The 21,972-nt window shown below is 31.4% G+C and overlaps 1 protein-coding gene across 1 annotated transcript; it reads right to left on the bottom strand.

Moving 5' to 3' along the window:
• Positions 1–2,850: 2,850 nt before the first annotated feature.
• LOC127702766 (peroxidasin-like) lies at positions 2,851–17,958 on the bottom strand. The gene is made up of 12 exons (XM_052207069.1): positions 17,926–17,958; positions 15,483–15,739; positions 13,742–13,895; positions 12,106–12,314; positions 10,991–11,176; positions 10,503–10,548; positions 9,910–10,019; positions 9,043–9,144; positions 7,909–8,001; positions 5,305–6,004; positions 4,761–5,033; positions 2,851–3,438 (listed from the first exon to the last, which is right to left on the bottom strand). The coding sequence occupies exons 1-12, from the start codon at positions 17,928–17,930 to the stop codon at positions 3,183–3,185; spliced, it is 2,391 nt and encodes a 796-aa protein (XP_052063029.1). The 5' UTR covers positions 17,931–17,958; the 3' UTR covers positions 2,851–3,182.
• Positions 17,959–21,972: the final 4,014 nt, after the last annotated feature.

Below are 21,972 nucleotides of genomic sequence, written 5' to 3'. Positions count from 1 at the left end.
ATGTGTACAAGATGAATGATAAAAGATTAATGAGATGAGATGTATTTTTTTCAAGAAAAGAAAAAAAAAAAAAAATATGTATAAAAAATACAAGCAGAATCTATTTTACATGTAAAATCTATTTCATGATCATCTGAGTTTAGTCAATGATTTAGTTTAATAAAATTACAATTAAATTATATCTGTACTATTGAGAGGTTCTTTTGGTTTTGTGTTCTTATAAAAGAAAAACACACACAACCCTAAAATATGCGTGCTAGAGAATAAAAGTTAAAAGCCGCCAAAATCGGTCAACTTTTTTCTGAGGTGGTTGCAACCTCTGTTTTAATACAATTACCAAGTTTGGGAAAAGAAAATTTACAAAAAGTAGAATTTAAATTCATGATTCCAGTTCTAGTGCTGAAGCACTGTTTAGTGGGAAGAATATACCATCGGGTACTGAGCTATAGATTAAATCTGAACAACTTTTGTTGTCTATGAAGTGTATATAGTTTTCATCGAGTCATCGTAGACCATAATCGACATGCATTTATAGAACATATCAAAACTCATTAAAGATACCAGGCCTATAACAAAGTGTATGTTTTTATTGCATGTTTCATTTATTTCATAAAAGTGGAACCAATTGCAGTTCTTGTAGAGAACGATGCATATCATACCATATAAGGATAATTATTTACTTAAGCCTGTGAAATCTGAAAAGGTAGTGTACAAAATATCCCTGGTAAATTTGTCCCAGTATTAGATGACATGTGTATATTTTATAGTCAAAATTAATCTTCAGTTGTGATCAATGATCTTAAATGGTTTCAATGATAGCAGAAATTGTCTGATTAATCTTGTGAGAATAATTGCTATGAGAAGCAACTCAGAAACAATTACTGGTTCATGGAAAATTTCTCAAATCCTTCAATTGCACTTATAGATAAATGTAGAACGATGTTATTTCAACGAAAGTGAGTCTTACGAATAGACTAGACACTCTCCATAAAATTGATGAACATTACGACGTCTGTTCAATTTACTTTCCTAAGCATTGATATACCATAAGCCTCAACATACAATTATTCATGTTTCAGATTGCATTCAAGTCTGACTAGTGAAGAGATTATGTATACAGGTTTGGAACCTAAAATGATCAAACAAGAGTTCGCAACAGCCAGTTTTACGGTAACTGATAAAACTGGTCTCCTTGTACAAGCTTATAAATTATAGTAATAAAACGTTTAGACAAAAAATAAGCCATTGGTATTGAAATACCTCAATCGTAGTTAATTTTCGATTTGATTTGAACATATATATATATATCTGCCTCCCTCGTTGCTGACATACACATTCCTTACAAACTTTCTTTGTTGATAAATTTGATAACCACGTATATGTTCAATTTGCTTCTGTTAAAATCTCTACTTTGTTTTTCGTTCTTTACTTATCATCGAATATGACAGACTCAACTAATGCTAAGTTCACACGTAATTCGAATTCGATTCGCATTAACTAATTCGAATTAGTTTAATTCGCATTAGAAACGTTGTACATTCGAACGTAAATTTTAATACGAATTACAATGCGCGTCGAATTCGTTTTACTGTCCGAACGACGTTAAATATTAATTCGCATTATCAATTAATTGATTATAATTAAAAACAAAACAAAACAACCATTGTAGAGCCAATAACATCTGCAAACTTGCTCTCTTGATCTGATATGGCATTTATCGGAATCATTTTTCCTTCTCATTTCAATAGTAGGGCTAGTGTTTTCCTATTTTTTTTCCAAGAACAATTTTCCCCTGTTATTTTGCACAAACCATTGTTAAACGAATTAGAAATCTTTCGATTTGTCTTTGAAATTTTGCCTAGATTTATCACTTCTTAAAAAACTTCTTCTTTAGGGAATAACCATTTGATTTTTATAGAGGGTGCTAGGATCAAATTTGAAATATCTCATGAATTTATCGATCTCCTCACAGTATGCAAATTTTGCTCTTTCTTGTCCTGATGTATTGTTCTGCTGTTTTGTTTTAAGGTATTGTACTCGGAGAATTATTATTTTCGTTCTGTATGTATCCCAGGATCTTACATATCCATGCTCCTTCATTTTATACGATTTTTTTTCGAAATCGTGTCGGTTCCTGTGAGTCCCAGATAACTCGGCCTCAATAGCTGTCCACACCGTCCACAGTTAAATTCGAATTGAAGCGAATCAACTAGTTCGCATTAACGAAAACGGCGCATTTCTAATGCGAATTGGATAATGCGAATTAGCCAATTCGAATTCGATTCGAATTAAAAAAAGAAGAGTGTGTGAACGCGATTAGCGAATTCGATTGGCATTCAATTCGAATTAAATGTACGTGTGAACGAGGCATAACATTCGGCAAACCTCGACAGATTTGGATTTAGGGTAGCGGAATCTGCTAAGATTTGCCGAATGAAGTAGAAACTGTCGAGGTTTGCCGAAAGGTCCAACTAAAAGAGCAGACAATGCTTATCTTTCTGCAACAAATTACTTGAGCCATAATTTTTAACAAGGTTCATGTTGCTCCTTTCTGTTTTCTGTACTCTGCTGTAGAGGATCATTATTTTGTTACTTGATTTTGATTTTTTTTGTCATCCAAATTATGATTTTCGTATAAATGTTCACCAGTGAATATATTGGTGTTTTCTTACATTCTGATATCTATTTATTTTCTATAATATCCAATGTTGTTTTATTGGCAGAGTTTCCACCTCTATCAGACCATTTGGTCGTTATTAAAAAATCTTAAGATATATCATTTTGTATCATGTTAACCATGACATCTTTATTATATAAAATCTAAGATCACAAAATAAGATTTTTTTTCTAAAAATAATACCGATACAATCTTTATTTTATAACATAAATACAGTATACCCTGTAAGGGTTATGTTTGACATGTAATATTTCATCACCGCAGGTAAAACATAGGCTCAGAAATTACAAGAAGGTCTTTAAGAAAGGTCTTTAAGGAAAGAACAAGTAGAGTTGAAAACGGCAATTTATTACTTAAAAATGAAGTATTTATTTAAAAATCACCATAACAGAAAAAAAAAATTAACCATAAAATTACTTGATTTAACTTTACTAAGTTTATCCTTTTAAAGGACAGACAAAACAATAGAAGCATCACCTTTATATTATAAGGTTAAAATGCAAATTTAAAAGTCCAATATCTCAGATCTTGAAGGCCGTAGAGTTGCAGGCTTACGAGTAGCAGGATTCAGGATGCAAGTAATTCTTTTTTTTCTTCCAGAACAAGGATTTCCACAGTCATTTGGTCGTGGCATTGTACAATATCGTCTTTCAATACAAAAACTCGTTCTTCTCCATGAACTCCATCCACCATGTTTCGGTGTGCATGGCAGTTTCAAGGGAGGTAAAGCTGTTATGTCATTACAGTTTACTATCTGGTTACTGTAAAAGACAAACAATATAAATTAAAATGTGGATCTTGGAAGATACTAAAATTACAAGAAATAAGATTATAAGACATGCAAATAAGGAGATATGGTATGACAGCCAACAAGACAGCTATCAACCAAAGTCAATAGGACAAGGGAGCAAACTGCAGGTTACCGTACACCCTTAAACAATGAGAGAAACTCATACCGTATAGTAAGCTACCGGTATACAAAGGGATGGGGTGTTACTTATTGTTTATTTTTGGTAAAACAATCTTAAGACATGCATTGGGGTAGAAAAAGTTCTCTAACGCTAAGTAGATATACACCTTGTCTGACCGGTTGAATATTATTTTATAATTAACTTGTGGTTCGTTTAATCTGAGTTCTTCATTGATCATAATTCAATTGTGACGTTAAAGTTTCTTGTTTTCCTCTGAAATTGCTATTTTGATTTCACGTAAAAAAAATAAGGCGACCATGCTGGCTGACGTTACACAGTACAATAACACATCTGTTTGGATATTTATCATGAAAGATAAGGTTGCTATGCAAATGTCTAAAAAATCCCTAAAGACACTAATTCCAACTCTGAATCTCGTGCAATACGATTTTTTTCCACACTCGACAGTTAAAGGATAAGATATTTTAAACGATCGCCAAGCCCCTCGAGTGAAGAAATATCGTATTAGACTCGATGCACTTGTAGAATCTATATGAAATTATACTCTCATAAATCTTCTAGACGATTCTTGGTGTGATAGATTTTCTAGGGTTAGACTGAATTTAAATAGATAAATAAAAAAACAGTGTGAAGATTTATCGAACACGCTTTATTTTCTACCTGCGATAGTGGGAGATAGCGCACATTTCAAAATGAAAATGTCAGACATCTCAGATTCATTTCCCGTTGTCACACAGGCGGATAGTTTGAAGATACTCGCCTTTAATCTAGAGTCATTTAAACCAGGTTTAATCCACCATTTTCTACATAAGAAAATGCCTGTACCAAGTCAGGAATATGACAGTTGTTATCCATTAGTTTGATGTGTTTGAGCTTTTGATTTTGCCATTTGATTAGGGACTTTCCTTTTTGAATTTTCCTCGGAGTTCAGAATTTTTGTGATTTTACTTTTTATCTAACAGATTAAAAAACACAACAGTGTTATAGTAGTAGTCTGTGCTTACTCCATAAGAGCAGACCAACTAAAAGGAAGGCCATGGATAACAGCCTTTTAGGTGTGTCCCCCGCTGCAACGAGATTTAAATTACTAACCGGATGTTGGATATGCAAAGAACCATGCAGTCTAATCACCATTATATAATGACACTTACGTGATAGGGTTTTCCCGGTAGAAAACATCTTTCTGTAAACTTGTGATATCTGTGTTCTGACAAATTACTCTGGCCATAGTAGTTTGCCGGATGCTGTTCAATTCAGAAGTGGTAAATGGATTAGCCACGTTTGACTCGTAGAAGAAGCGGTCTCCATCCTTCAGGGCTTTGAATTGTGATGCTATAATACATGAGAATGTTGGACCAAGTGTACTACCAGACAGTCTGTTTTCTGCAGTACCAGCAGTAAATAAATCCATGTCTGCGGGGTCACTGTAAAGCACGATAAATAATCTTGTTTCAGAAAGGAAGTTTAAAAATGTTAGTTTCAATTTGAGTTTTATTTGTACCCTTTTCCATTTTTTTCAGAAACAAATTACTTATTTCCAAATAATCAATGAAAAAAAATCTTCAAATTTTTCAGTCTCATCTGAAAACCCTCCCCTCCCCCCGAAAGTATAAATGGCTACACTAATGCCTGGGAAAAAGTTATATGGATATCTGCAAGGGTGTAATAAAATTAATGTAAAAAAGTCACTAGTACCTGTAAGCCGAACTTAGTTTCGCTGCTGCAGTTGCACTGTGGAATATCAGTCCACCGAAAACACCTGGATTGAAGTTAGTTGCTACATATCCTGACCCAAAACAGGCTTCAACCATTTTACTATATGGTGGTATCCCATGATCACGACCTCTTTGTATATTAAAAGCTGCCAAATCACCTCCATTAAAGGGCGCTGTCTGGAATAATTTGTTAGTTATTTCCGGAGTCAAAAGTTCATCCATTCCTTGAGATGTGTGACTGTATAGTCCCCTTGTGCACCCTTCAATACCCTGGGGCTGGTACAGTAGGTCAGGGTTGTTGAATTGGTTGTGTAATGTGTGTAAGTCACTGTTAAAGAAGGAATGATCTCTCAACAAACTGTGTCCAAATCTGTATGCCGCTGTAGAAAATTCGTTTCTGATAATACCTTTCACATTTGGATTGTATCCAGTGAAATATCCGGAAGACAACGGATTCAAACCAAATATAAACATAAAGAAAGGATGTAAAATCTTAGGTAAAAATTCTTTGTAGACAATATGCTGAATTTCTGCTGAAACAAATTTTCTGGCATTTTTGAAAACAACCTCATCGGTCCACTGGTTGTTAGCCTTCAAATAGTCGGCGATTCTATTATGTTCGCGGACCCAGATGGTGTGCAAAGAACTAAGTCCTGGTACTACGTTTGCTCTCTTATCTCCTGCAATATTATTGCAAATATTAGAACAGAAAAATAAGGGTGACATTTTGATCAAAGAAATCAATTTATGCTTGTCATTTCTTGAAATAAAATGAAGCACAAGAATGGACCTTTGATATCGATTTCAGCACACATGATACATGCTTTCTGCTTTTGGAATAACCTTTATAAGGAAGCCAATAAAAAAGTTCGTATCAGCATCTACCACGGGGCAAGAATATATAAGGTCGGAGTAGGGGCAATTATGCTTTTATCTGTTTCACCAAGTTATAGTCTACTAAATCATAAACCATTGTTTCAATAGCTTCCTTGCCATCAGAAACCCTCTAGCATTATGGAAAATGCAAGCTCTGGAATATCTTATCAACTGGGAATCAGCAAATTTAAATGTTACCAAATTTGATCTTAAATTTATATTAACAATGCTACGGTAAAAGGTGCTTAGAAAATAATTTCAATTTGACGAGGTACCATGGCAATAAACCAAGACGACAGTTATATCGTTTGTATTTATTTTTATTTTCCTTCTTTTCGATCTACTTTTAAGTATTTTTTGGATTGGAAAAACTTGTGCACCTAGAGAAACAACTTAATGTTTGGTGAGATTAAATGAATAGCTATAACGAAGCATCTCTAAAACTATTTAGTTTTTTTTTGAGTGAGCACAATGTTTCCACAAAGGAAATATTTATAGAAAACTGCATTAATTCAGAATTTATTTTATTTTCATGAAAAAGTCTAAAATTATGGCGAAATCGTGACGTCATGACATTCCACATCTTGTGTAATTGATATATATTTCTTGATCTTACGGATTTCAATACATTATCTGCAAATTTGAAATCGATCTAAAAAATAAGACTTCCTTTAATGCTTTGGCCTATTCTGTGGGAGTAGCAAACTTAGTTCCTTTTTAATTATATAATTCATCAATTAAGATTTACAGTGAAAATAATTTTCATCATGCTTATATCGAAGTACTGGATACTTAGCGGGATGCATCATCTAGTTCTATGTTTACCAACAGCGTGTGGTTTTCCGCGTCTTGGAAATGAAACTTCAAAGAAATGTGATTGTTTACATATGCGATGCGGTTGTATTTGTTTCGTTTTTAAATTTTTTTTTATTGAATATCGTCAAATTTTTCAGCACCCCATTTGTAAACTTTCAATTTCTATTAAGCAACATGCCATCAAGGCCTGCATATGGAGCATATATCTCCCAGTTGATAAGATATTCCAGAGCTTGCATTTCCCATAATGCTAGAGGGTTGCTGATGGCAAGTGAACTATTGAAACAATGGTTTAAAGTAAAAAGTTTGTGTCATCCCTTCGATAGCTTTACGGACACCATCACGCAATGGTTGACCCTTTATAGAATATCTGTGTCACAGATGACCAAGCATAGGTTACAGTTGTCGTAACAACAATCGTATCCTTCCCCTATGTCACAGATGACCAAGCATAGGTTACAGTTGTCGTAACAACAATCGCATCCTTCCCCTCTAGGTCGTGTTATCACCGTATGAGACTTATCATCAAATCTGTACTTACCAGGAGTAACAAAACAGTGCCACTAGTAGAGCAGGATCTGCTTACCTTTCCGGAGCACCTGAGATCGACCCCAGGTTTTGATTGGGTTCCTGTTGCTCAGTCGTTACTTTTATATGTGCTGTTTTGTGGACTTGATTGTCTTTTGTCGTCTTTCGTATTTTGGCATGGCATTGTCAGCATTTCTTCGACTTATGAGTTTTAAATGTCCCGTCTCTTTTTATGTATGTTTGTGAGCTATGTATTATGACATTTTGGAACTCTCTACATTTTAAAATTTTCTTGGCACGCATAGATTTTTAAATATTTAAATATAACAAATTTAAAAAAAAAAATTTTTTATGTCAAACAAACCTGCTAGAAAGCATTGATTTAGAGACAAATCACAACCGGAATCATTTGGTATATCTAATGGCAATTTATTTCCGGTAGAAGTTTTCATCTTTGCTGTAAAAAATAAAAATAAATATTTGAAGGTGTCATTTATCTTATTAATCCTACATATAATTTTATATTGAACAAGTTTTTAAATTGTATTATAACAATATTGCAGTCCAGTATAAAACATGGTGATTGCATTTGCTGAATATCGGAGAATATTACACGCTTGTATTTATTTACGTTATACACTACAGGGAACAATAAATTTTTATTCAATGAAAAATAATAGTTACTTCGCCAATAAGTGTAATTTCAAAATATAGTTTAGTTTTAGTCAAATATAGAAATTATCCTTTTTGGCATGCTTGATAGATTTAACATTGATATTCGAATAAACACAAATATTTTTCAGAACTTGTCCTAATGTAATCAAGATGTTGAAAATGTTAACATTGCGTGTCAAGTCCTTTAAAGCAAAATATTACCAGTTTGAGTTGAATGACTAATACTGAATAACCATGCTAACTGGTGTTTCGTTAAAAAAACAACAAACCAAAATAAAATCCGTATGATAACAGTTTCAGTACATGAAACAACCTTTATCAGGTTTGGTCAGTACCAAATACACATATTTGAAAAACCGAAAATAACAGAGAAGAGGATACACCAAAATGACATTTTATATCGAACCCTCAAAAGTCTCAAGTCACATTTTCCAGTGAAGTTGTAAACTTATTTTCTTAGTTGATGAAGAATTATACAATTTATGAACTGAAAATATACATCCCTTGATAAGTTTATTGTCTGTAGTTCTTAATTTTGAAAAATCTTTGTTTGACCTTTTATTGACCTGATTGAAACATGAAGAAAACGTGGGATACACGCCAATAAGACAACAACTGAATTGCACGGTTAAAATTTAAAAAAAAAGGAGATATTGTGATTAAGAGATCGTCTTACAGTCCTCAATGAAAAGCAAGGTCCACATACTAGTATATATAAAACGTTTTGACCCTAGACAAGTCGTTAATAAACTTAGCAAAGACTAAAGAAGTTCAGCCAAAATTGCATAGTGATGATCTGTTTGTTAAATAATATTAACATTACCTGTCGTTCCGTCTCTCAGTTGAGCTAATTCATCATCATTTGATCCGTAAACACTGGACCCATCAATATAATGGGTTAATTCGTTTAATTGTTGACGATAATCTGAAATCAAAGTATTAAACTTTATTAAAGATTAATAGAGGTTTTAAAAATTATAGGTTTAAATATATGTTAGAAATTGCAACTCTCAGTTAAAGTTTAACCCACCATTTTCTTCGGAAAATGCCTGTACCAAGTCAGGGATATGACAGTTTTTTCGTTTCGTTTGTACATATGGTCGAGTATTTGATTTTGTCATGTTTTATGGATTTCCCCTTTTTGAATTTACCTTGGAGATCGGTAGTTTTGTTAATACGTTTTTAATGTTCACGTTAGATATTCTGATTATTAAAAGACCTTAATTTTTGGTTTTGATCCCCTTAAGTATTTTTGTGCTGTCTTCCAAAACTTTTGGTCTATAAGTTACTGTTGAAAGTTGAACAATTACCAGCGCTTCGCCTCTGACAGAATTTAAATGATATATTTTGATTATAAAGTTTCAGCATTTAAATCATATTATAGTACTAAAACTAAGGTTGTAACTTCCCTACACAAATTTATACAAGACGATTTAATCCCTCCTGTTGAAACTCTTTTTGGTTTTGATATTGTTAAATGTTATATGAATTAGCTTCCAAAACTGTGAGTCTCCAGTGAGTTTGATGGTGGAAACATGCGTTGTGCACTCTTAAATCGACAGCTTGCATTTATTCAGTACCGTATACGTTTATACCAAATGCATGTATCTACCTGGAGAGAAAAACTATACCCTTACTGTTTTAAGTTCAAAAAAAGTAGAATTACACCATAATGATATCTACTACTCACCAAATGAGCAATCCAAATTTGGGGTTGCAGTTGATCTAACAAAGTTTAGACAGTCTACATTCCCCATGTAAAATGGATCGCCTAGAGGTACATTAATAGGAAAACAGCCCCTACAAAATTGTTGATAACACTGTATTAAATCCCTATATTTTAATTAATGAAAAGTTAATGGAAAAATAGTGTCATGTTGAAATTACCATGGAAATGAAATAAGCTTATTTTGACTTGGATGGAGAGTTGTCTCATTGGCACTCATACCACATCTTCTTATATCTATTTGGTCTGATTTTACTATTTCTATATTTATGATTGACAATTTGCTATTGATATCTGGCATATCAAAGAAATAAAACTAACCAAACAAAGAACACGTGTCTGGAACAGTCCTATATTTGAGTTCTGTTAGATATGAGTCAGATGACCCCAACCTAATTTTTAAAATTGCCTGATATTTTGATTCAATTCTTTTGTTTCCTGATACTATTTAGAAATACTTTAATCGTCACAAGGTCTAATAATGAAGGTGTTAACAATGCCATTTAGTGTTTGTATAAAACAAGAACAGTTCAGACACGAATGTACACTCTTCTTACCTTCGTAAAGGGTTTCCACAACATTGTATGTTACTGTCTTGATAACCTTTAAATAATATTAGATATATATAAGAACAGATGATCTCAAGGACAGGAATATGTGTTTCATAAATAAAAATGTTACAACATTTAAATCCAATAGCAACCAGCACTGGCTGCGTGTAACAAATAACAAACCGTTATGGAGAAGTTGAAGACGTACAGATCCTCCCAAACTACTAAAAAGACAAGCGTCGTCGATATCTTTGCGTGAGTTTCAATATTTCTTGTCGCGCACTATAGCCTTTACCTATAGTCACTGGACATAAACAAACTACAATTTATTATCAGTACCTTGAATCGTAGTATTTCCGGATATTGAATTGACAGAACCTTTTTCAGCTAATAGTTTAAGATTAGCACTAGTTTTGATTACATTCTTAGGACAAAAACCATATCTACCAAATAACTTACTAATAACTAATATATACCAGTTTCCCGATTCTTACCTTTTGATATTGCTGTCTTTGTAATGTCATGATCCAGAAACTGCCCAAACTGCATCACAAAGTAACTTAATGAGGGGGTAAGGTGATCAGGAGCAACACTGGCTGTGTGTACAATTGTGCTGATTTCTCTAGCTCCTGGTAAAGCACCGGATACTCCATTTGCTCTTGGCAAGTTTGTTCCTGCACCTAAATACACGTAAAGATTATTAGATAGGTAAATTTAGTTTTATAACTTTATACGCTGTAAACGTTAATGTGTCCATATGTATCAATATGCTGCAAGTGTTGACGAACATTTAATGTCTTTTGTCTGCTTATGTTGTGTAGATGGACAGGTTTCCGTTTAATTAATACACTTCTAAATATCACCTCGAAAGTTTAGATAAAGATGAGGTGAACAGAAAGTACCCAAAAAGACTACAAATGCCAAACAAATAGTCTTTATATTTGTAGATCAATATTATCACGACTTTACATATTCAGAACTATATAAACGGACATTACGAAACAAGAATAATAAATATTAGAAACAATATGAGCTTGACAGTAACATTAAAACAATTATCGTAGCTGCTGACTACTATAGCCATAACTAATTTGCTTCTCTGCATTATTTATATCAGCTGCAGTATTTAAGATGATTTCAAGCAACGTGTTTATATATTTTAATATTTGAAGCTTGCTTGGAAAATATAGATATAAAGTTTCAGCACGGACGGCGATCACGGCAAACTTGTACGTGTGTGAGCACATGTAAAACTGGATTAACCCCAAAAGTTGTGCCTGTACCAATTCAGACTATCTGGACCATGCGTTAGTTGTTGATTTTGTTTTGTCTTTATGAATGGCTAGTTGTCGGTTGGTGTGATCTGTTGTACTGTCCAACAATCTGGATACTTCCTGTTATCTCTATTATTTTGTTCATAATGAGTTTATCATACCCTTCTTTAGGGCTTTGCTTTATAGTACCAACAGTTCACTAATTTTAAATACACCATGGTGATTGTTTTGCAGATAATTTCATCATTTATTATTTATATCCAAGTTTTTACACACATCTGGAATAAGTATCAAAGGAAATAACATGAAATACCGAGGCCGTTGTACTAATTTACCTCCAAACTCAGGAGTAAGATATCTCTCAAGCGGTGTAAAAGATTTCCCCCAATAAGGATGCGCCAAATTATTACAGGATCCATCGTTAGTTCTGAAATCAACAGCTGAGGAACAGTCGATTGCAGCTGAATATGGACATCTTGGGAGTGTCGGAATTCTACGAAGTCCCTGGATTATGTTGGATATTTCAAATCTATCTTGGGAACTCCTAGATATTAAGATATTGAGAACGATCATTAAATGAAAATTATATTAAAAATTAAACAAAAAAGCAAAAAAAAAAACAAAAAACAAAAAACAAAAAAACATATATAACAAAAAAAAAAAAAAAAAAAATCAACAACAAATAAGCTAAAGTTGAAGACTAAAATAGATTGGAAACAAATATTAAATAATGATAGTGAAAAGTCCCATATCAGAAATATTTTGAATCGTTGCCATGATTGCTTCTCAATGATTTAAATTTTCCAATCATTTCAGGATTTTGGTATTAATGAAAGATGCTTTATTTCTGATAGAGTGTAATTCAAAAAATGCATACAGTGAACATGTGATATCAGATGTTAGTGGATCTCATTAATAAATTATTTTCTTCAATAATAACATTAGTATATCGATTTAATTGATGTAAAACTATATTGCATTTTAACAGCTTTTTTAGCCTCCACTTTCGAAATTTTCCATTCAAAATTCCAATGGATCCTTTTCATTATGTCTCTTTCGTCATATTTGTTTTCATTAATCTGTATGATGTGTTTTGGTTGATATTTTAGTCTTGGAAAACTTTGTTTGTTTTTAGTTGAATTTAGCTTTGAATTTGTTTTAATTAACTTCGAGTACTCTTTGATTAGTACATTTAGTTATTCTGAAGTTTTTTGTTTTGCTTTGTGTATTTCTGAAGTTTTTTGTTTTGCTTTGTGTTTTTCAGAAGTTTTTTTATTCACTTTGTGTATATCTGATAAGTCAAGCCTTTTCCAAACGATTTTGGTATTGCTGTTATATGTTTTGGTATCTCATACTAGTACTGTTATTCCTATAATTTTGAACAGGCGATGTCAAATGTTAATTTTATTTGTTTGTTTTGTCATATTGATTGATTAAGAAAATTTAGATGTGTTTGATTGAAAGTAGTTTTAGAATTTCGTTTTCAAATTCAGAGACCAAATAATATACAAAATTGCATATTTTTTCTTTACAACGGGTCAAACATAAAACAGTTTTATTTTTGGTTGAAAAACAACTTTGATGTAATACAATGCAATAGCGGTAAATGCTAATAGTGCCAAGTTAAATGCGTGTTTTACAAACAACAAATATAAATTGACGAAATGCCAGACAGATTTAAAAAGAAATGATTTTCCGGTCTTTGTATTCCACAATTAAACATCGTATAACAATGAAATTTGGAAATATTAGCTTAATTTTTTTCTAAATATTTCGAAAATGCTATCGGCCTTTTCATTAATGTGACTTATATCCAGCAATCAATATGTGTTCTCGTCTTAGAAGTATGACTGGAATAGTACTATTATGAGCCTCCAAGAAATTTTTTCTCAATCAGTTATATTTCAATTAACCAGTTTAGTAATAAAATCTTTGACTACCAAAATGTTTTGGTTAATTATTATAACTTACAGAGATTTACTTTCTTGTTTTCCTCTTGTAGCTTGTACTATATTTTCTGTGACCTCTGCAATTATCTGCCCAGGTTTGTTTAAAGCTAAAGATCTTTGATCCGTTAGCAAGTGAGGTCCGAACATTGGCGTCTCAAGATTTGGTTTATCAATTTCTGTAGCAATAAGAAAAACTTTTAAATATATCATTATTATCAGTTATAAGCTTCCATACACAAAAAATCAAAAGATAATTATAATCAGATATATATTCAACAAAAAATAATTTTTTAATTTTATTTAGTGATAAAGTTATGATTTAATTGAACGTGCTTAATTTTTAAAATCCTTAATAATAAATGATTATTAAAGTTAACATTAAACCGTTAATGAGACGGTCTTGTGAGGTCATAATTTTAAAAGATTTCCCATCGTAGATTCATGATTCAATATCTTATTATAGTTTCACCACATACAATTACATATATTTACACAATAAAATATTCATACAGGTACATAAAACAGATAACAAGAAACATTACATTAACATTGTATGTGCCAATCTTAAAAGATTTATGAGAGACTGTACAAGCAATTTTAAATACAGTTTGATAATGTACATATTATATATAAGATATATTTGTTTAAGAATATCATTAAAATACAGCATAATTAATGATATCGTATAATGGATGTTTGCATCATATTGTTTTTAATCAATTCTTAACCAGTGATTGCCTTATGCTGTATGCATATAGTGCCGTGTTTGCAATGCAAAGATTTAAAAAAAAAAAAAATTTCAAATACACATTTCTCTCGAAACATTTTCTCATATCTAATTTTCTTTTCAATTGTGGTTTGGAATTTATTTATGCTTCTCATCCGTCGTTTTTGTCCATTTCAATATCAACTTTCACCTTTCTTTGTCAAGTTTTCTTACAGAAACCTTATACACTGTCCTGTTATCGTCAGGTTGCAACTGTTGTCATTACTTAGTCCTAGGCTCGGTAACGAATAATGTAATTAGGTGGCAAAAATAACTTTCTTATGAAATTTCTTTATTACTCTCGCACGTTTTCACGTTTACACAAAAAAATATAAAACCTTTTCATATTTCGCATAAATGTAGTTTATATCGTTTTATTTACAAAAATATAATAAAAAAAGTCTAGGTCATTAATGTTTTCAAGCTATAGGTTGTGCGAAATTGACATATTTTGTATGAATTATACAAGAGAAAGCATGATTATATGAATAGAACGAATACTAAATGACAGAATTTTGAGAAAAAAAAATTAAATGAAAATATAGCTCTTATAAAATGCTTTCAGAAAATAAAAAAAAAGATCTGGTAACTGGACTTGTTTTCTGCTATATAATAAAATAGATAGAATTACACCTCATTACTGGTTAAAAACTTAATTATTTATGTCATCTCCCCTTTTAAAGCAGTTTTCAAATTTTGAATCAATCTTACATTTTCTGGTTTAAATTTGTGTAATATGATGTAAAAAGGTGTTAAATATAAAAAAATGTATTCATTTTTATGAAAAGTGTCACAATTAAATTTAATTCCTGCATCAATATTTCTTATTTATTTAAAATCCGGACCGATCATTTGCTGTCATTTGCGATCCAACGTGGCGACCGACTACCATATTACAGAGTACCGGTACAATGAATAAGCGATGTCAAGACTGTCTAATAAGATTTATTTTTACTTACATCGAAAATCGAAAAGATTTTTAATTAATCATACTTACTTTTTTCAAAGAACTGTTTATGTTCTTGCTCAGTTTTGTTGAAGTTGGCAATTGCTTCTTCTGTTAATATTTTTATAGTCTCGACGCTTGGTAACTTAAATTTACTTTGTTCTCCCTCTATCTTCAGAGTATCCTTTAATCCTCCACTAAAAAGTGGACTGTTTTTTATGGCACCTTGCAAGCTTTCCAAATCCAACTCTTTACTCTCCTGTCGAGCACTTACCGATACCAGAAACACTATACACACTGTAGCTATCCTGTGGTACATATATTGTTTTTCAATTAATAATTATAATAGTACATTATTATACTGAGTTTAGAAATACCATTTACTATAGTAAATGACAAATATACTGAGTTTAGAAATACCATTTAAATGATAATTATACTGAGTTCAGAAATACCATGTTAATGACAGTAATCGCTTGTTTAAATGGTAACTAGACCCCCCCCTCTCTCTTAAAAAAAACCTTTTCTCACTTATTGATCGAAAGATATCTTTATTGAGTCACGTGAAATCCAACAGGAGACTAAGAACGAGAGAACCTTGTTTAACTTTACCGTGAAAATAGGTGGCACAAAGTACAACCAAACACGATCATCTATAATCAGATAATAACTTTCAATTGTATTTTTAAATATGGTATATATGTTATTGAAATATTTATATTCCTTTCTAGCGGCATGCCTAATTTCCCTCGTCTTCAATTGTGATCAAATTAGGAAAACAGTTTAATTTGAATAATAGAGTCTACTTAATAAAATTGTGTGCAGTTTTAAAGGTGTAGCAAACAAAATGCAAAAAAAAAAAAAAAAAAATACCCTGCATGTTTTAATTGGTAAAAAAAAATTATCATAAAAAAGATGTTGTGTTCATTTCTTGCTCGACTAATTAAAACCGATTGAATCCGGAATTCAGACAAGGATGATCTTTGAAAGAAGATATTTATCTATCTTAATCTATTTTTCCATCTGATGTCTTGTTCTTATATTGAAAATTATTTCAGTGGAAACATGTATTAGATCTTAAGAATAAATTGAAAACTGAAACTATATTACCCCCCCCCCCCCCCCCCCCCCCCCTAATTTCATGGACATAATGTATAACATATTATATAAATCTTTTCAAATTCTTAATTAACACAAACATGTATGAATGAAAGTATAAATAATTATAAATAAATAGATAAATGAATGAATGAAAACATTAATATATCAATTAAATTCACTGCTTCTTTGTTTAAATTTTGCTCCTTTTTTAAAAAAAACAAATAAGGATTTTTCTAATTGATAAAACGTTGAGGTTCCCAAAAATACCATAACGTGATTATTCACTTAGACAACCGCGATATTTCAGCATTTAAAGGCTGGTAAATAAGAAATAAAATTAATTGAGCAGCCCATATATTCTTAGTCGAAAAAAAAATAGAAGACCAACTAGTTGCTCCAAGTCGGAGGTAACTATTTTAATTGGTTATTGCCCCAGTTGCCAACAATAACTTTAATGCGTTTTACATTATACGAAGTTTGTTTGGTTCGTATACAAGTATAGCATGATGTGTTAATTAAAATAACATGAAATAGTTAACGTAATTGATATACAAATGAGGAGATGTGGTATAATTGCCAATGAGGCAATTATCCACCAGAGTTGAAATGAAGTGGTAGTAAACAATTATAGCCTTTAGGCCACAAACGGCTTTCAACAACGAGAAAACCCGTACATTATAGTCGGCTATAAATGGCCCCGACATGAAGAATTCAAACGAGAAAACTAACGGCCTTATCTATAACAAAACAATTACGAAAAACAAATGTGACAGACATGAACCAACGACAAACACTGTACTAAAGGCCCCCGAACCTTCTTGCAATTTATGTGAACTTAAAATTAAGATATTTTGGTATTTAGTTATCTATTTCTGTTTACGATATACTTGAGATTTTGTTTATAAAATTAAATTCATTAATTGAAAAAAAAACAGAATCATAGATTTCAGAAACACACAATAATAAAGAAAATACAAGAGTTGTTAAATGCAAATAATTATATACATTTTGTACAACAAACAAAATAAAAAGATTTTGTTATGTCTCATTTATTGATTGTTCTATGTTAATTTGCAGTAGATGGACATTGAAAAAAGGTATGCGCTCCACCTGGTTAAGTTTACTTAATAAATAATAGACATAAGTAAATGAACATTTTAAAATACAGCTTGTCCGAAAAATTTAACACAAACATTTCATCTCTGAAAATTAAGTTTAAAACTTTAATTTTTACATTAGTCATAAATCTTTTCAGTAAAAAAAAATTCGATTAAAATAATGCTCTTCAAAATTCAATATTAAAAAGTGCGAATGCAAAAATAAACATTCATTTAGACGCTGGACTCTTAAACGACTAACAAATTGTTCTAAAATAAAGGTTTCACTATCTTACTTCATGGTTGCAGTGTCTGTACTTCTTCTTTGGTTTCATATATCCCAGCTTTCATTTTTATAGTGTCTGTCACCAGGACATAGAAAATTTGTTACAGAAAATTAAAAAAGCACAAAAGAAACAGCCTTTAGAAAAAAGCTGACTATTGGCTAACGAAACATAGATCTTAAGCCAATCATAGTGTTCTTAAAATAAAGCTTAAGTGACGTACATTATAACATGGTTCATGTACCTTTCTTTAATGAAAAATAAATAATGTTAAGGTGCTTAAAAATAAAACTTGATAATAAAATCATTCATCCGTTAAGTAAATCACTGGGTATATGTATTTCGTGAAGGAAGTATACGCGAAATAAACAATTTGATAACAACAAAAAACCTGGTTCGTAGGAGTTCAGGAAAAAACGTATGTTAAACATTGCAATAAATAGCGGAAACCTTTTTAATTTTTCTAATGAAATTTCTGATTATCTGCACACGATTTTAACGCTTAAGTAAGACATATTAAGTACACAATGAACCGGTATGGCTACCAACAAGCATGGTCGACATTTCGATAAATAAAACAAAGGGATAAAATACTCCTTAAAAATAGGGATAAAAAAAACTAAAAATAAACACAACTAAAACAAATGGTAACACACCAAATCTGTTGAAAATAAAATAAAATATTGGAATCTTGGTATATTTTTTTCAGCTGTTGTGCAGGTAATGACAAAAAGGTGGAGTAATTCAATCTTTTGATGGTCCCATTTCATTATTGTGAAACTGTTCTGCTTCTGCAGGCGCGTAGCTACGTTTACGTCAAAACGCCCGGGCGTACACATGAATTTAGGAGAAAAAATAATTTAATCTAAACAAATAAAAAAAAAGCTTAAACCACACGAGCCTTGTTATTCTTTCTTCAATAATAAATTTTAAAAGTTGCGAAATTTACTGTTTAATGAAATTGTATCATATTACATTATTTGTTCATTTTCTGTCAAAATCTGAATCTCCTGTGAATTCTACTCAGTTTCCTATTGTTTAAAGCAATTCATTCGATATGTGGTTTGCATTTTTGACGAGCCTGCGACATTTATGTCGCGAAAACGAAACCGTGGCTTAGCGTTCCTAGATTCCGTCGGTGTCGTCAACATTTAGGTTCAGTCTGTTGTTAAAGTTATTTTTGATTTTATCAATAACTTTGTCAGACATTCTTCGAGTTCTACGGAAGTTAGACAGAATATTTTTATGACCAAATTTAAGACAGTATTCAGAGCAAAATTTTATGAATATTTCTTTTGATTTTTGTCTCGCCTTGACGCCGGGAGTCAAAAAGTGAGACATAGGTTATGTTGTTTCCTGCGTCGTTGTCAACAATTTATAAGTTTGTAATTAGGTCACTTTATGAGGAACCACTAGTGGTAGGCAAGGATTTGTATAGTGTATCTCACTATACAAATCCTTGTGGTAGGCAAATGATATTTGGTATGCAGTTGTATTAGCATTGGCACATCTCATTTCCATGGAGATTATTTGAATGTAGGACAGAAAGTCACTGGACAAAAAGTAACGGACAAAAAGTCACGGACAAAAAGTCACAGGACAAAAAGTCACAATTCAGTTTTGAGATTATTTTTCTTTGAACAAGAAAAAACTAATTTAAAAAGAAATATTTTGGTTTTTTTCTTAAACTATTATTTATGAAGCAACTTTGTAATTAAAATTTATTTAATAAATATTAATAATGATCAAATAATTGCTATGAAAACAAAATGTCAAAGAGGCTTTATCCTTAAATGGCTTCATGGTGCCAAGAAATATATCCTTTGCACGATAAAATTTAATAAATTTTCATTTATCAAGGCTTATTAATAATTTCCTAAACTTAAAAATGAATATATGTAATAAAAAGAAAATATTTCAAGATCTTTCTCTTATATATTTAAACAATTGTCAACAAACTATTTGTGTCTTTTTGTCCTGTGACTTTTTGTCCTATCAAATTTGTGACTTTATGTCCTGTGACTTTCTGTCCGTTTACCGATTATTTGGCCCCGCCCCCTCAGTTATGGTCTATTGATTTTGAAACGTTTGCTTGGTTTACATGCATTAGTTTATGATACGTTTGTTTATGGGGAACCACTAGTGTTATGTCAACGATATTTTACTACTAGGGGGTGTTTAACGACCTTGACTACCAATGAGGGTCTCGCACGGTCGACTAAAAGGACTTAGTTTTTGTTTACAGTTAATATTTAGATGCCGTACAAGGTTAAAGTGTTTTTCGGACATCAATTACTTTGTCAATATAATACTTCCATGGTTGGACACAAACTTTTTATGATCAAAAGTCAGTATCCAGAGCATGATGAAAATATATATTTTTTTTATTTTCCGTATTTTACTAATAAAAGGACTTTGTTTTTTTGTAGTTAATAAGTAGATCTATACATTTTGAGGTTAATTGTTACACATCAATTACTTTGTCAAACTTTCATGGAATTTTATGAATATTTGATAGAAGATTTCTAATGATTTTAAAAGAGATAATTTTTATTTTTTATTTTTTTTATTTTTCAGTATTTTACTGACTTATTTTTTTTACAATTAACAGATGGTCTGTTTTTACATGATAAATTTGTAAATCTTCATAGATTGTTATGAACCTTGAAAATAAGCTTATCTTCAAGATAAAGTTTTTTGTCTTAAATCCTGTATTTCACTGATCAATAGATAACTTTTTATAGTCAACATTACACTTTTACAATGACAGAAGTAATCCCAGGCGAGACATAGGGTTCCACGGAACTCTTTACGAATTTTATATTTCACCTGAAAATCTATGAAAATTATTTATTTCATGTGTCTATTTACAGAATTTGCGCATAAAAAAGGGTGAAAATAATTAAAAGAACAACAACATTGAAATGGAGACTTGCTTTGTTTTATTATCTTGTTATTTGTAGATCCCACATCTCCTTTTAAACATATTTTAAGTAACTGGTTTGGACATTTTTCTCTAAGACAAATGATCATTGGATTCAAAATCAACACAATGAATAAATAAAACATAAAAAATAAATAAACTAGACTCTAAATATTCAGCTATTGATGAATTTTTAATGACAGAAATGGTATCTTTTTCTCGTTAACGCGAGTATCTGGGGCTTCACCCCATCAACCCCTACCAGGAGGTTCTCTGCCCTGGACACGCTTTGGTCCCTCAGACACCGCGCCGAGTATCGGGCGTACACTTACAAATGGCCTAGCTACGCCACTGGGTTCAACTTGATAAGTCCCTTCCCGTTATCATTACAAGAAACTCGTTACATATGACTTTAAAGGGGCATCGGCTACCAAATTTATGTTCACCGATTTAACTCAAATTCTCATATTTGATATATAAAATACTTAAATGCAGGCTGATATCCAGTTGAAATTAAACAAAAGAAATGGAACTCTTTATTAGAGAAGGTAAAAAAGGCCAAGTTGGTATATTTGAATTGTTTACATCTGTTTTTATGGGCTTTGAAAGTTTATTGTAGGTGCATAATTTAGGATATTTTGCATCTTATATACGTGTTTTTACTTAAATTATAGTATGGTACTTCGAGATATTTGTAAACTTTTAAGTTAAAGACAAATTTTCACAAAACAGTCGATTGTCACGGGTACGTACAAATTCATGAGGATCTTTTTTGTGCATAAGCATAAATTCCGCTGAAAAAATTCTACACAAAGATAAAAGCATAATCTTTTAATGCTTTAATTTGCATCTCTGCGACAGTTTGTTGTGAAAAAATCCTAAAAATGGGCAATAATCTCATCAAAAAGAGAATGTCGAGTACATCTTTTCATGTTCGGGCGTGTTTGAGTTGACTGTTTTGTCTTGAAAACGTATAAAGCAAACATATTTGATACATCATCTCGCTTCAGATTCTATTATTTTTATATTTAGGCTACAGGTTGATATAATAACATTAAAAAATCACAGTATTAAAAAATGTAATACATGGGTCAAGTGAAATACCTTTCTAATGAGTCATAATAACAGAGTAGGTG

The sequence above is a fragment of the Mytilus californianus genome, unplaced genomic scaffold (genome assembly GCF_021869535.1).
Source record: "Mytilus californianus isolate M0D057914Y unplaced genomic scaffold, xbMytCali1.0.p SCAF_5, whole genome shotgun sequence".
Classification (NCBI taxonomy): domain Eukaryota; kingdom Metazoa; phylum Mollusca; class Bivalvia; order Mytilida; family Mytilidae; genus Mytilus; species Mytilus californianus.
Note: the sequence above shows the minus strand (reverse complement) of the source record. Positions and strands in the feature narration are given on the sequence as shown.

What these genes read in the sequence shown, in the direction of transcription:
- LOC127702766 (XM_052207069.1), bottom strand. An exon ending in TAAACAGTTCTTTGAAAAAA is followed by an intron (nt 13,896 to 15,482) that starts GTAAGTATGATT and finishes TTATTGCTACAG; the next exon opens with AAATTGATAAACCAAATCTT. An exon ending in TCTTACTCCTGAGTTTGGAG is followed by an intron (nt 11,177 to 12,105) that starts GTAAATTAGTAC and finishes ACGTGTATTTAG; the next exon opens with GTGCAGGAACAAACTTGCCA.